A 17214-nucleotide genomic window follows, 5' to 3' on the forward strand; every position below is an offset into this window, starting at 1 on the left:
TGTTACTTTTATCTGTGGCCAATTGCCTATTTTCTTTTTTCATGCACCATGCTGGGACATTTTTATTTGTCTGTTATTTGCTATTTTTTTCTTTAAACTCAGTATCCATCTTTTGTCTCTGTGTTTCCAATTGAAAAGATCACAATTATTTTTAGGTAGTTTTTGGTACCACAAATAATGCCAGTCTATATCAGACTACAGGACATTATAGGGAAAGCTCTTCAAAGACTTCCCCACACCTTCTAATGTATTTTAATCATGTGTACAGTCTCCAGTTCTGATTAGGGAACCTTTTTATTATACAGTGCAACTAAATAAGGCAAAAATAGTCATTTCCTAAAAGGCCTCTATGAGTACATTTCTTTATATAGATTGTGTAGGAGGGCAATAGAACAAAATTTGGTACTTTGCTATTCTGAGGAATAATCAGCGTATCTGAGACAAGCATCCAAACATCTCTCGAAAACTCTGTGACGGTTATACATGTCATGGTATACCTCACTGTTTATCACAGTGTTTCAAATCCCTCATGACGTCATGAATGTTCTCTTAAGTTGTTAGTATTTAATTATAAGAAAAATAAATACATGCTCATTTTTTATTTTCATATGTACCAAGACCTTTTCATAACAATGATACAATCTCTGTAGTGGAGCCAACTCTTGGGGCTAAAAGGGAATAAAAGTAGATACTGCATTTCTTTGTGCAGTGGTCTTTCTACAGGTCCATACAGTGTGGCAGAATAGATGATTTCCAAGGTTCTGAGATGCCAACCTTAGAAGCTTAATAAATTGATTTATCTCTATGCTGCAGGAGATATCTGTGCATTAAAAGAGATGAGCCATATTGAGGATTCCAAGGTTAAATGAGTTTATTGAGTTAGTGGTTACAATGGTATGTCAGATACCTGTAATCCAAGCTACACCTACATATTTGCCTCTAAATTCTCACACTGTCAGTTTCCGTGTCTCTAAACATTCCACCACCAGGTCTTCTATTACTAATATTATAATAATAATCATAATAATAATCATAATATAAAAGGCAATGTCAATCACCATATTGTGCTTCATACTCCACCATAAGGAATTCAATTGGCAAAAGTAAACCTCTGGTCATATTAATGGGATTAATTGAAATGTGAGCAATCATAACACTACTAGAATATAAAGAACAAAATATGGTTTAAAAGAAGCGTTTTTAAGATGAATTAGTTTGTATCTGTTTTAAAAATTCACATACTATAATGAAGATGACTTAAAAGTTATATCATTTAATTATTGGGCCACACATTTAAGCATATTGGCTAGTACATTTTTGCACTGGAACAGAAGCAATACAAGCTTTATGGTCTACCATTACAATTCCATTTTTTTCACTTAATATACCTGCCAACCTAATGTTTCTTGCATGCACAAAAATTTCTGGGTTTAGACTTGAATTTATTATTTAACTCACACGTACCCCTGTGATGCAAATTCTTTGGCCAATTTAATGCTATACTTTAGTTTAAAAAGGAAGCTTGGAATAAGTCCATTTAACATCAGAAGAGAATGCCCTAAATTTGGGCATTGCAGAAAGTTAGTTACTTCAATAGAGTCTTAGGTCGCATGCAAATTGACGCTGCTTCCCCCCCACCCCATGCCAGACGCATACAAGTCGGCAGGTATGCATACAAAAAGAATATAAAACCCTCCTGGTAAAGTTTAGTGGTTTAGAATGAATCCATAGCTTTAAATTCACTTAAGGCCTGTACAGGGGAAATATGTTTCTTCTGGGACCCTCTTCTCACTCTTGTCTGATATTCTTCTGGTTTTTCTCTCTTTACTAGAGGTTTCTTCTCAGGGGCCTTCATCTTCCAAGATACAACTGGTGAGTTCACTGCAGCGGTACCATACACCTTCTGATATTTAGTAGAAGCCACATATGATGCTTTCACTGTAAGGACCACAGCGTTCATCAGATTTTTAGCTGCCTGGATGAGAGAAGTGGCACTGTCCAGCTACAAATAGAAAAGAAAATGAAATACAGCAAGGTTACTCCACAACTGGATCACTGGACCATTTCCTGACTGAAGTCTGGATACTCTCAGATCTCATTAAAGATGAAATGAATCCTCTCCCTTGGGATTGATCAAGTAGCTTGTAGTAACAAGCACCTGCAACAACATGCACCGAACTGTAAAGGTAAGACTGTGGTACCTCACATTAAAATTTTTAGTAATTCAAAGGAAAAGGTTGTGTTGTCCGGTTTTTTGTTGTTGATTCTTTTTCTACGGGTGAAGAACTTGCCTCTTTTTTTTTTTCACAGAAAACACCGTTACTTCTTACTTAAACCTTTAAAAATTTACTTTGACATGTCAGAAACTGCAAAACAGGTCAACAGAGGTTTTCCCAGGTGTTTAGGTTTGTTCTAATTATTCCTGTTAAGTCCCGGATAACACTCGCAATGATGTCTACAGGAACAGTGTGAGGCCAGTGCTGAGCTTGTTAGAGAATCCCATCTGAAAAGATGAAAGGAGATTTTGAAACCTCTAAAGAAATAAAAAGATGAAACAGTTAACTGCAGGTTTTTGTACCTACTGTAATAAGTAAGTTACTTATGTTCACAAGGAATCTTACTTTAGGATTAGCAGGCTTTTTGTACATATACCCTTGTGTTTCTCCCATGAATGAGTCTGCCTGATGTTCCTGGGTCCTCTGGATGTTAGAGGCCTTAAGAACTTGTTGAACTTCAAACCATTGGGACTTCCAGTCAGCAAGTTTCCATCATACACTGAAATCAAGTACATATTCCTGGACAAATTCTTTGAAAAGGATTCAAGCCTATAGTGGGACTTCCAAAGCAATGTCTCAGTGTTCCAAAATGCAAATTAGGCACTTGCCAAATTCAGTTGGACATCCTCAAGTTAGTAGGTGCTAAAATTGGGCTTTTAAGTACTGTAGCAACCCAGGTTACTAGTTAAGATATTCAATTATCCCCTTCCCAAAACACTGAAAAAGTAGGATATAAGCTTTGTGAGAAAGCCTTTCAGTTCTACCATGGAAGCTGCCTCAAATTTTATAAGAATTTCCCAGTCTGTACGAATGATTTTGGATATAATATTATTTTAACTCTTTAAACTACTGTTGCCAGGGGAGGGGAACCTCAGTCCATCCCACTCCTACCAGTTTGATGCCAGTGCCAGCAACAGATGCCCAGAGCCTGGAGAGGGATCCCAGGTCAGCAGGAGAGCCCCTGAAGAGCAGCACAAAGGAATTCCAGTCAGCCAGCCAGCTTCATCGGGGGCCCAACTTAAATACCTCTGTGCAAACACAGGCAGCATGGGGAATAAACAAGAGGAATCAGAGACTTGCGCACAACTGCGGGGCTGTGATCTTACTGGCATCACGGAGACGTGGTGGGATGGATGGCTCCTATGACTGGAGTGTTGGAATGGAAGGGTACAGGCTCCTTAGGAAGGACAGGACAGACAGACGAGGAGGGGGTGTCACCCTCCATGTCGGTGACCAGCTGCAGTGCCTGGAGCTCCGCCTGGGCATGGATGAGGAGCCGACTGAGAGCTTATGGGTCAGGAGGAAAGGGAGGGCAGGGACAGGTGACATTAGAGTGGGGGTCTGCTACAGACCACCCGACTAGGAAGACTGAGCAGATGAGGCCTCTATAGACAGAGAGGAGCAGCCTCACGTTCACAAGCCCTTGTCCTCATGGGAGACTTCAGCCACCCCGGTATCTGTTGGAGGGACAACGCAGCCGGGCACAAGCGATCCAGGAGGTTCCTGGAATGTGTTGATGACAACTTCCTTCTCCAAGTGATGGAGGAGAGGTGCTATGCTGGACCTTGTTCTCACCAGCAAGGAGGGGCTGGTGGGGAATGTGAAGCTCAAGGGAGAAGGCTGAGGTACTCAATGACTTTTTTGCCTGAGTCTTCACCAGCAAGTGCTTCAGCCTCACCACCCAAGTCACAGAAGGCAAAGGCAGGGACTGGGAGAATGAAGAACCGCCCGCTGCAGGAGAAGATCAGGTTCGAGACCATCTGAGGAACCTGAATCTGCGCAAGTCCATGGGACCTGATGAGATGCATCTGTGGGTCCTGAGGGAACTGGTGGATGAAGTGGCTAAGCCACTATCCATCCTATTTGAGAAGTCTTGGCAGTCCAGTGAAGTCCCCACTGACTGGCAAAGGGGAAACATAACCTTCATTTTTAAAAAGGGAAAAAAGGCAGACCTGGGGAACTACAGGCCAGTCAGTCTCACCTCTGTGCCCGGCAAGATCATGGAGCAGATCCTCCTGGAAACTGTGCTAGGTCACATGGAAAACAGAGAGGTGACTGGTGACAGCCAACATGGTTTCACTAAGGGCAAATCATGCCTAAGAAATTTGGTGGCCTTCTACAACAGGGTTGGTGGATAAGGGAAGAGCAAGGGACGTCATCTACCTGGACTTGTGCAAAGCATTTGACACTGTCCCACATGACATCCTTGTCTCTAAATTGGAGACAGATGGATTTGACAAATGGACCACTCATTGGATAAAGAATTGGCTGGATGGTCACACTGAAAGAGTTACGGTCAACATCTTGATGTCCAAGTGGAGAACAGTGACGAGTGGTGTTCCTCAGGGGTCGGTATTACGACCATCCCTACAGAAAAGGACCTGGGGGTGTTGGTTAACGAGAAGCTCAACATGACCCAGCAATGTGTGTTTGCAGCCCAGAAAGCCAACCGTATCCTGGGCTGCATCAAAAGAAGCGTGACCAGCAGGTCAAGGGAGGTGATCCTCCCCCTCTACTCTGCTCTGCAGTGCTGCGTTCAGCGCTGGGGCCCCCAACATAAGGACACGGACCTGTTAGACTGAGTCCTGAGGAAGGCCACGAAGATGATCAGAGGGCTGGAGCACCTCTCCTATGAAGACAGGCTGAGAGAGTTGGGGTTGTTCAGCCTGGAGAAGAGAAGGCTCTGGGGACACCTTGTAGCAGCCTTCCAGCACCTAAAGGGGGCCTACAAGAAAGCCGGAGAGGGACTTTCTACAAGGGCATGTAGTGATAGGACAAGGGGTAATGGCTTTAAACTGAAAGAGGGTAGATTTAGATCAGATGTGAGGAAGAAGTTCTTCACTGTGAGGGTGGTGAGACACTGGACCAGGTTGCCCAGAGAAGCTGTGGCTGCCCCATCCCTGGCAGTGTTCAAGGCCAGGTTGGATGGGGCTTGGAGCAACCTGGTCTAGTGGAAGGTGTCCCTGCCCATGGCAGGGGCGTTGGGACTAGGTGAACTTTGAAGGTCCCTTCCAACCCAAAGCATTCTACGATTCCATCCCACTTACTCAGTAAGTTCTTAGCTGTTTTTAATCAGTATAAAAGGCCTGTTTCCCTCCAAACCTTTACTGCTCCATATTTTGGGAGCATATGATTCCTTAACATGAATTGTAAGCAAGGTAACCAGGATAAGTACTCATAAGGCAATAACAAAATCCATATTATACTTCACATGAAGTGTTTTGAATCATTAACAGTAGAAGAGTTAAGGAGAAACCTCTTTCTGAAATGTCAGTGACTGATGTGAACAGGAATAGACATTACAGAAAGTCCGAATCTGGAACCACATTAATCTATAGACTTACCTATTATTTTTGATTTCCTCAGCTGTGATCTTATACTCATTATGATTCATTAAATACATAAACAGCTACATACAGTGAGGTGAGAAACAAAAAAGCATTTTAATGTTTTTCACGTACTTGGTGCCATTCCCTGAAATGCATAATTAATTGCCTGCCCCCAGAAAATATTTTTCCTCAGGACTAATTTGTATTTTCTGTTAGTAAAAGAAACTAAGTTAAAAGATGGAAAATTACATTATGTGGCAGAAACATGACTGTTCAATAGGGAGTAATGAAATATAATTCAGTATAGTGTTATTCTATAACCACGCTACTGCATGATTTATAAGGCAATCTGTATGTTTGTTGGCAAATAACAGATCATACTCTATTAAATTAGGATATTCTAATTTACTGCAGTGATCTACAATCAAGCATTATTCATTGTTAAATGATTCTTTTTGAAACACTGGTGGATTGATATTGAATATAAAGTGATACCGTCAAATAGTATTTACTTCATAATCAATGTGGATACACTGACTGGATCAAGCCCATATTGCACATTCCTGAATGAATTCTATTTGCTGAAGGTTTCTAATTCCCTCACATTTTCTAACATTTCTTTACGAAAAAAGTTCTGGTAGCTGTTTTACATGGGGCATATATGAAGGAACAGAATGATTAAAGGAAGCATTTTGAAATGAGGAGGCACCTAAATTAGATGCTTGAAACCATACAAAGGATGCAATGTACGTCTTTAAACACATTAGTAATTTTGTGGAGTATATCGATAAGGGTGTGCAGAAGCATGTACTTCTGCAAGATCAGATGCAGATTGCAACGATGTCTTTTAGAAAACCACATTACATATTTTGATGCCATTTTAATAATCTCGACTTTCAATTTGCTGTTATAGTAGATAAGAGCTCCCTATTTTAGCATTATTAATCACATTTTAACATGCAGATCCCAAGACCTTGCCCTTAATATCGACTCATATTGTAAAATGCTTTCAAGTCTTGGAATCAGAAAAGAGACATAAAAACCCCATAATAGTATTAGGCTATGAGTGTTCTCCAAAATCTGCTGGTAGCCATCCCATGTACCCAATTTGGCTACCTAAGCACTTCCAGTGATTTTCTTATTGCCTCCAGCTCCTTGCTTGTATTATGGCTCAGTAAAGAAGAATTAAACTGAATGAACATAATTTCAATTAACATTTAGATCTTACTACACCACTGTGTTACTTCAGTTTTAAGCTGTGCTTTGTAATCAGCAGAGCTACAGTGGCATAAAACTGGAACGAGGCAGCAGTGAATCAAGCCCTTAGTGCTTTAATTCCTTACAAAATCTGGGCACAGAAACATATGCACTTTTCCAAACAGATAATGTTAATAATAAAAAAAAAAAAAAAGAAGGAAAATTAACATTTCAAATAAAAGTACCACTAGGAAATTATTGCACAGTACAGAAGGCAAACTTTACTCCCTAGCAAAGGTTAGGGAATTATGAATATAATGATAGCTTTCTGTGCTAACACCTAACAGAGCCTTTGACTTGCTACACAAAGCAATAGTGTTCTGCTACTTAGCTCTCTTTACAAATACATTTGCCTCCAGTTAGGAAAAAAAGCCCTCTTAAACAGAAGAGATAAATTTAGGTTATTGGCCCATAAAACTGCAAGAACAGAGAATGCTGGGGGAAATTCAAAATTCATAAAGAACCAAAGAATCACTGCACGGGAGCTGGTCACTTACCCAGGTTAAAACTGCCATCTAGGCAGGGAAGGCATAAATCATTCAGAAGAAAAATAAAAAAAGATTTTGCTACAAGCTAACTATGCAATTAGTGAATGCAAGGGTAAAACAGTGGAGCAGCAGAGCCTATTATCTGCCAAGAAGATAATTTCAGGGGTTTTCTCCCCCAAAAAAACCTTAAGGCTTTGAGGAGGTTCTAATCTGCTTATAAGCTGTGCTGCATTTTTCCTGCACTATATGTGGAATTTTCCAGAATCTTGTGACAATCAAGATTTCTTGCTTCTTTTACATATACACATAATCGAAGTAAAATAACCAGCAATTACAGTACCAAAACAGCTGAAGAAGTGAGAGAGAATAAAGCTGGAAAATTTTCTCCTTAACAGTAAAGCAAATGAAAAGAGATGTCCTCCCTGTACTGTCACACCACTCTAATGGGGAAGAATTATACCACAGTTTTTAGAAAGGACAAAATTCAATTTCCAGAGATATCTTCATATTTATAATAAAAAATATGCCACAAAAAGTAAGGGAAATAGAGAAAAAAAATAATCTGTATTTCCAGTGAGCAAGAATATGGTATAGGTAGTTTTAAAAGAGCTGGTTGTTTAAGAATGTTCTATATCATTACTGTTGATTTTAATAAACCTTGAAAAGTGGGGGGAAGACATCAAAAAAATTGTAGATAGTTCCTAGTAAGGAAATATCTGAGCAGCACAAATAGAATGACCTGAGAAATTATAGGCCAGTTCAGCTGACAGCACTCCCAAACAAAATAATGCAATCTCTATGACAGACTCCATAAATAAAGGGAGGAAAGAAATACACTTAATGGTAACCAAATGGCTTTGTGGGTAAAAATATTTTCGAAGTAACCTACATCATATTTTGATGTGATTAAACTTTGGATTGCTTAAAATAATGCTGGTGATATAACTGGACCTTTGAAAGGTGTTTTTCTTGATACTACATGACAGTTTGATTAAAAACTCAGCTGATACAAAATTAACAAGGCACAAACAGAGTGATTACAAATTCTCTAATAGCTAAGATCCCAAAAATACGTATACACAAAAAATTCATTGCTAAACAGTGACTTTTGCAGTGGGCTTGTGCAGAAACCATTTGTCAGCTTTACAATATTAATACTTCTGTTAAAAACTTGAAAAAAGTCACTTAACTGATGAAATTTGCAGATAACAACAATTGGGAAAGTGGTAAGTCATACAGAGGGCAAGTGATTGATACCTAATAAACTGGTAAAAGTCAGAAATGTAGATTTTAGTTTGGCCAACCTTATAGCAGATGATACCTACTTATACAATAAGGAACTTTATCCTATGCAGGATGCTAGGAAATCACTCTCTGCGTATACAAAAAGGAGGACACTGATGAAATAGGTTAAAATATCATATTGATTTTATCGTGCGTCCACAGTTATGGAATACTGAGTCCTCAGTGCAAAATGAACACTGAGGAACTGGAAAGAATTTAAAGAACCTCAGGGACAAAAAACATCAGGAAAGATTCAGTCAGCTCTGTTTTTGCCATTAATAAAGTGCATGATTCAAAAATTAGTTGACCAAAATCAGTAAGTACATTATAACAGAAAGCTGATAATATTTCAAGTTCAACAGATTAGACAAAGATATAACAGAATTTAATGGCTGAAAGGTGAAGCAGGTCATTTTATTAATTAGCTGAAAAATTTTAGCAGTGATATTAATTAATCACAAGAACTCATGAAAGAGAGTGATTCTATCTCTAGAAATTCTGAAGTCAATATTGGATGGTTTTGCTTAATATGTACACTCTAAGCACAACTATTGGGCATTTTTAATGCATATTATTTCAGGGACCCTATCCATCAGTCATGCAGGAAGATGGCTTAGATGATAACAATTGTCCATATTGACCTTGAAACGTATGAATGTAAAAAGTTAGTATTAGTAATTATTGATAAATAGAGTTTCATCTGGTTTACTTTGTACAGATCAGGAAGAACAATTGTCATGTATTTAACATGTTGAAAAAGAACCTGTAACCCTTCGAATACTCTTGGCTAAGACTTGATTGTGTGCCTTTAGATGGTAATTTAGGCACTGCCAAGCCCTTAAAGCTATCTATCTGTGAATTCTGGGTGCATTCCCTGCTTCTCCTGCTTTTCAAAGCAAATTCATACTTCTATGGACAGGGATAGTTGCTGTTATCACAAACCAAAAGTCAATTAACAGCCTCTAGAGCAACTAAGTTACATGAAGCAATTATAAATCTGGAGGGTGAATCAGGAATACCACTTTCCCAGATTTCATTCTTATACAACAGAACATTTTCCTCTTGGCTATGCTTAATAGCAAATCCAGTCCTACGTACGTATGGAAGATACATGTACGAAAAGGATCTTATTCCTAATACTTATGTCTTACATTTCTGTGGCACACCTACTGCATAACACATGATACTATTAGCGACAGCCAATGCAAGAATGGCCTATTTGCTATTCAGATGCACTCATCCCTATGGTAGGAGACATCTGTTATTTATCAGCACTACTATGCAATGCCTGAAGCCATATTTCAGTCAGTAACTTGAAAATGCACATGAAGTTTTTGCTAGATAGAGTCCATTGTGAGAAAACTATCCTATATACTTGAAACTCTATAACAAACAAAATGCCATTATTTGTAATGTAATGTGGCCACAATGGTATTAGAAAGGGATCTGTGGCTACATAGAGAAAATAGCATTATACTCCTCTTTTCCTAGCTATTTATTTCACATCTGATTGCATTTAACTTACTCCTTTATACGTGTTGAATATTTAATTCATTCTGGGGGTAGTTGTGTTTTATAGGTGGCCAAGCCATTGAATAACTGTCTTCATCTGTGGTTTTTTCAGTTACAGGTAAGAAACCCATAGGACCTGGTTGTATTTAACAAAAGCTCCCATCTCTTAGGACAGCAGAAAGCACACAAGTATACCAAGAACCATGGGTATCTTCTGTCTTCTATGTACTACTGCCATTTTAAAACACATGTTTAATTTACAAGGTCAACAGGTTGCCAACTGCTTTATGTCAGTTTGAAAAAGCATAAGTATATAAAAATACTCCCAGTACTGGCATTCCCAATAAAAGATAAACAAACACAATACAGAAAATTTGTAGAGATGCATTTATACAGTTGATTTACTTATTCCAGGCTATTTTAAAATAAAAAGGATAAAAGACAAAATGATATCCCAATTCATTTGCTTTGAGGAGAACATTTAATAGGAAACCAAAACCAGTATATAAATAGAATCATAAAATATGACTCACCACTGGATATCACTAAAATTTGGGGGTGGGGGGTGGGGGTGGGGATATACTTAATTCATTAAATGAAGAGGTTTGAAGATGTAATCTAAGTATATGATAAAATAAGAATACTAACCCTGTAAAGTTAAGGAATACCACCTAAATGCCCTCAAATGTATCCAGCAATCCTAAAAAAAACCCTTTAATTTTATTGTAGGAAGACATAAAGGCTACTTCACTGAAACACCAGGAGCCCCACATACCTTTTGTTTCTCCATAAGCATCCAAAATAGTAACTCATGCACCAATTCAGAAATGCCCAGCTAGTGGAGACTGTACTTAAATTTCATAGTGGGTGCCAGAAGGCTTACAAATTTTTCTGTTTGAGGAAAAAAAATCTTTTTGCCTTCTAAGTTGAGAGACTGAAACATGGGCTTCAACATCATGATCATTTGCCTATTTACTCATCTTACCTTTGATTCCTCCTCTCTTGTCCCCTCATCGACAGCTACAGGCGGATGGATCTTTAACAAGAAGCCTTGCAAAAAGTCTGACTCACAGGTTATAGTCTGAAGGATACTGAATCCAGTTGTCCTTCACCCAAGAGCCAAGAGTACATCACTAGAGACGTCAGGCATCTCCAACTCTGCTGTCCAGCCTGCCCTAAATGTTATGTATGCACTGAAATTGCTTACTGAGTCATCTAGTAACACAGTGAAGCACCCAATTGTAAATTCTGTCAAAGTTGAGGTTTTTGGTAAGTGTGGTAGGCTACCAAGAACAGTTCTAACTAACATACTAGTGTGCATGATCTGGAGCAAAACACATTTTGGGGAACATGAATGTTGGGAATGCAGATGCTTTACGAGGCTGGAGTTTGAGGGTCACAGCTTAGGGATGAGATTGCTTAGTATGAGTTTTAGGCAGGCCTCGGACACTTATTATTGCCTGTTTGTCCTTCTAATGAGCTAGCATGAAAGCTCATATTTTAACAATTGAAATGGTAAAATGAAAAATAAGACCATTGGAAACCACTAAAAGTTAACGTTACCCAATTCTTTTTGTGAAATATAATTATTACTGACTTCTCTCCAGCCTAGCAGGTCCCAAAGGTGAAAATTATGTTATGGAATTTCTGATAGATATTAAAGTTTTTCTATTCATCAACTCTCTTTACAGTCAATAAGTTATTTACCCAATATGACATTACTGCTATAACACAAAATTTACAGTTTTTCTTGTAGATACCAAACATAATGTAGGTTATTTCCTCAATATTTAATATATAATTATATATTGTTGCATTCTTTTCAGAATTTAATGGGGGGAAATATTTTGACCCATAATAAAAAAATTCTCAGAACCAGTTCTTTTTCTTCTGCCATTATCTGCCACTGCACAGCAGGAAAAAGATGCCAAAACAATACAATTCATATCATAACCAGAAACACTGGAAGGACAACGAATCACGTAGAGCATTGAATTATTTGAACAAGCTTGCTTTATCAGTCATTTTCATGCTACAACACTGCCACAAACCTTTCAGAGTCTGTTACTGAAATAGGATATTTGACATTAGTCTGAACGCCCAAACATTTGGAACAATTCCACAGACCAAGGAAGAAATCCTCAGTCAATGAAGTCAAAGGAGTTTTGTAGATGGGAACAGGATTTCACCCCACAACTTCGCCAGCGTTGTGGTAGCATATACTGCAAGTTTTCTTTGCTAAGGTTGAATGTAGAGGAAGAAACACTTTCTACATCAACCTTCAATTGACAAACATGGGAATGAGTCTTCTGCCATGATGGCTTGAGGGTGTTTTCTTCCAAATCTGCTTCATTCTGCATAGAACTAATGACTGGAGGATGATGCCTATGATGGAATGTCATGGACAAAAAATATGATTGTCTAATGGCCATCACGGTTGCATCACTAATAGAAGCAAAATTTGTACAACCACATTTACAACTTTAAAAATCATTCTGTCCCATGGAATGGTTTGATCTGAATTCTTGGATGATTAACAGGAAACAGACTGTCATATGACTGATTTGAAGATAGGCTCCTACCTAATCTTCAAGGAGAAGATAAAACATCTGCAACAAAAATGAAGTCCAAACTGTATTTGACAGGATAGGCTAACTCAAACTGTAACTAAGATATTTGATATTGCCAGGAGGGTGACTGGAGAAAATTAGAGTAAGAAGTCTGTCAAAGTTCAGTATCGGGTCCATTAAAAAAGTAATTTGTGCAAAACTTTATGCAAGTGGTCTGTGTATCACCAGGACTGCATACACTGTTTTACGCAGGGATTCATATGCCAGAAGTCTACACAAGATATGACATTGTCTGAACCTGATGTCACAGATAGAGAAAATGCAGACAGGACTCTCTCAGTACAAATTTCCACTTTTATATCCAAATGCAGTTAATTCTGAAAGAGGAAATATAGGATATCTAACTAGTCTGTGCTACTGACCTCCCTCCTCCTGACTTAAGTTCTGACTTGTATGTAATTTGAAGATAGATATAAATTTTAAAAGCCCCAAATAATCTAGTGCACTTTCAAATTGACTTTTGGAAGCAAACCTTTTGTTCTTTATCTAGAGAACAGGTATAATAACAAGAAAAGCATGTCTTTCTTACAGTCTTACCTGAAGGGAGTCCAAATCATGTCTGGTTGGCTGGAAATTGTACTCTCAATGATAAAATGCAGGAGACTTTGGATAAAAAAAATCAATAAAGCATAGAAACACTATACTCTTTACATAAGACTGTGTTATCTCCTGCTATTCCTCCGGATTTTGCCACAATGAAAACAAAAAGAAAAGCAGCATAATGCAGGATTTCAGACTGCAATGCTGAGAAATGTGATATTTTCCCAACTTCTTTTTTAATTTCTAAGTGTTAGAATGGTATCCGTAAGTGAGTTATCTCCATATCTTCAACTGTGAGGATCTGTCACGTTTTGAGGCAAATTTGCTCCTTCAGCTAGCTTCCTATCTCTAAAGTTACGCTTGCCCAGGTCAGCACAAGGACACTTTGAAGATAGCTGCTCTACAGGCATAGCTGGCTTTTCTCAGGAAAGGGCTTGGAAACAATGCATCAAACAGAGTCAAAATGAATAAAAGAAAATCCTCTTGTAGATGGAAGATAGTACCAGGACAATTGTTCCTTGCTTCCTAACGTTTGCCTGCTGTCATTCATGTATATCTTATGTCTCCTAGAAGCAGATGAAGGGCTTGATCATTCAAGGTATTGATCACTTCTGAGGTGCTAAAAGGCTTTTACTTCCTTGGAGTTGAGGGTCCTTGCAGCGTTGCTCAACTCAATCAGCGAAAACATTCCTTTCTCTGTTTGATTCCCTGAGCAATTTCCAGGACTTTACAACAGTATGCAATGAAATAAAGAAACAAAATTGAATCTCCACAGTAGTCTTCGAGAGAGAGCCCCATTTCAGCTTTTCAGAAAAGTCCCAGCACTGACAGACCTAGCTTGATAACATATAGCAAATAATTTGTAAAGAAAAGTCTAACATTTTTTTTCCAAATACATTATTCACAGTTAACGGTTCTATTTGTTTGACCAACTCAATCAATGGTTAAGTAACATTCAGTAAGTGTTCGTTACTCGAAGGCTTTCTCCCTGGTCAATTACTGAATATACAATTTGTGAATGCATTTGTTCATTACATTTTTAACTTTAGCTAACGCTAAGTGTTATTAAAAACCAGCAAAACAGGTAAGAATTACTGGAGACTGCAAACAAATGACACCAGAACAAAATAGAAACAATTGTCATGGCTGTTGCAGTTCACAAGGAAAGAACAAGCAAAGACGACAGCAAATTAAGAATAAATTGGAATGAGTAAAATCTTGCTCTGAATTGTAAAGGCTCGTTTTTATTACTCACATTTTATTATGCAAATATTCATATAATCATAGAATACTTTAGGATGAAAAGAACCTTTCAAGGTCATCTAGTCCAATGCCCTCTTCAAAACAAATTGAATTACATGCGGTTGTTCAGGATTTTGCTCAAACTCAGAGTATGTCCAAGGATGGATAGTCTCCCACGTCTCTGGACTAGACACCTCCACCCTGCACTTGAGTCTCACTACCCTCAAGGTAAAACTTTTTTCCTTATATCTAATTGGAATTTCCCATGTTAAAACTTGTGCTCGTTGCCCCTTTCCTGTCACTATGCACCTCTGACAAGTCTGGATCTGGCTCTTCTAGATCCTCCTGTTAGGTAGCTGTAGACAACAAATCTCCCCTTAGCCTTCTCTTCTGTATACGTGCAAATGTATCTAAAAGAGTAGTGTAGATGATGTTGGTGATCTCATTTTCACTGTTATAAGAGCAAGTGTCTTATCCAAAAGGAAAAACTGAGTAACTGTAGAAGGGAGGAAAAAAATTTCACCAATCATTGACAAATGTTTAATAGCTCACTCAAGTTAGTTAAGCCCTGTACTACTCTCTTCAGAAAATATTAGTGTGAGGAAATCCTAATTTACTTGATCTCTGTTTTGTTTTGCGATTCAGTACTTTAAATTGCATTTTCCTTGAACAACAAATGCAGAAGTACTTATAGCCTCAATGAGTCACATAACCCAAATGCTTTCTGTGCTTTTCAGTCAGGACAATCTCCCCTACACAAAACTGAATTAATTCAACCACACCTCCAAATCTTCCCTCTAATCCAGAATTTATGTAAAGGAGATGAAGGTATAAACTCAGCTGTTATTTAGAATAATGGTGAAATGAAAAAGCATTTGCACTGGCTCTTTTCTTATAAAGCTCTTACTTAAATATTGTACATTAGTCATCATTATCTGTAGACTTGTCTGCACTTACTTGGCATCGGAAAAATTGTGACTGAATGTCTTTTGATACTAGAACTGTTCATAGCTGGTGGCACTAGAACCTCAGAAGCATTTTTTTAGATGTCTGTAATTGAACAATTTCTCTATGAATGCAGGGAAGAAAAACAGGGCTGCTCATAAAAGCCATTGAGACAATGTGTTCAGTGACCTAGGTGAGGTTTTCAGAGTTTCCATTTATATAAATGAAATCTTATCCTGCACTCATACTACCTAATTCCAGGTGCTGGACCAAGGCATTCCAGGCTCTTTCTGTGCTTGGTGGAGAAGCCAGAAACCATGGAGCACTTGAGATCTTTCACAGGTTCATTTTCTATGGAGATGGCCCAGAGTACCTTACCTTTTAAATTATAGTTAGAGATCCTAAATTGCATTAGAATCCTAAAGACAGTACAGTGAATCTGGGCAGAGATGCTCAACATCTGCAAAAAAATTGTCCTTGGATTTGACACAGTAGTCCAAGAATTCAAATAAACTTAATGAATATTTTTGAGATTGTTTTCCTTAATTCTTCTCTTTTGATCCTCAGAAGTGTCAAATGGGGGAAAACCACATACTACAAACCCTATCAATCTCTCCAACCTACAGAAACTAATGAGATTGGGGCCCTGAGAGAGCTACTTTATATAGATAAATGCTCCTTACAAAACAACTTAAATATTTCTGTCCAAAAAAAATGAGGCAGTTCCCGTTCTCCAGCAGCTAAGTTCACAGAAAGTTTACATCACTCATATGAATATATACCCTCAAAAGAGCCCCAAAGCTAAACCCCCTGACTCTGTGCTTGTCTGAATACGTGGTGTAATTCACCTGCCCATGCCTCTGCAATTTTTTTAGGTTGTTACTAATCTAACCAGTTGTCAGTGTCTACGTGAAACAAGAATATCGGCTCTCCAGCAACGGCTACTGATCTCCACTAATTATAAAGGAAGCCTGGAGTGAACATCTCAGATGCAGATGTTTACACTTGGCTAGATGAATCGCTCTCCACATAGCAATGAAGATAATAGTCAAAAACTCTTCATAATTCAAGTAAAATCTTAGTGAATAATAAAATACTGAGTTTTCATCACACCATAGACCTACTCTCATCTTTTGCACAACTTGACTGGGGTAGCCTCCCCTTGTTAATGCAAGATTTCCGTCCAACTCTATCTTTTTCAAACCATACTTCTTAACTACAGTGAACTCTTTGTCCTGTTTTTTTTTAATCTTTATTTGGCCATCTAGAGTGGAAACTGGAATATAGAATGGAAGACAGAGAAATGCTGGTCTTGAGAACTATCTGAGTCTTGAAGGAGGACTTAGTGTTTGAAACTCATCATGATTCTACAGATATTTTCTGCCTTGAGTGTGGCTCAGTATTCTCATTTGCAGAAGGGAAATAATGACCATATTTGCTTCTGGTTTCAGTTTTACAAGGGTACACCATTGTGTTTGCTTTGGGATACTCAGATGGGACTGATAAAAATCCAAAGGATTATGATTGAACAGAATCACGTTTAGTGTCTTTAAGATGCAACTGTCCCAGAAACAGAAATTCCGGGGTGTTAAGGCAGTCCTAGTTTCCTCCAACCACTATACTCAGTCCAAGTGCTATTGAGTATTTTTGTTGACAATTCAAATGAGCTGAGGTTGAAGTTTAAAAGGGTTGCTATTTAAATCAACACGAA

The 17214-nt window shown here is 38.3% G+C and overlaps 1 protein-coding gene across 3 annotated transcripts in view; it reads right to left on the reverse strand.

The window, feature by feature from the left end:
- Nucleotides 1-846: 846 nt before the first annotated feature.
- The window catches only part of CTNNA2 (catenin (cadherin-associated protein), alpha 2), a 457589-nt gene continuing 441221 nt past the window's right edge, over nt 847-17214 (reverse strand). For all 3 annotated transcript variants that reach the window (XM_010580746.1, XM_010580747.1, XM_010580745.1), the window contains one exon: nt 847-2002. In XM_010580746.1, coding sequence (XP_010579048.1) covers nt 1715-2002 — 288 coding nt within the window. In that variant the 3' untranslated portion in view covers nt 847-1714. The remainder of the gene's footprint in view (nt 2003-17214) is intronic.

Source organism: Haliaeetus leucocephalus, unplaced genomic scaffold, assembly GCF_000737465.1.
Source record: "Haliaeetus leucocephalus isolate CR32 unplaced genomic scaffold, Haliaeetus_leucocephalus-4.0 Scaffold741, whole genome shotgun sequence".
Lineage (NCBI taxonomy): Eukaryota > Metazoa > Chordata > Aves > Accipitriformes > Accipitridae > Haliaeetus > Haliaeetus leucocephalus.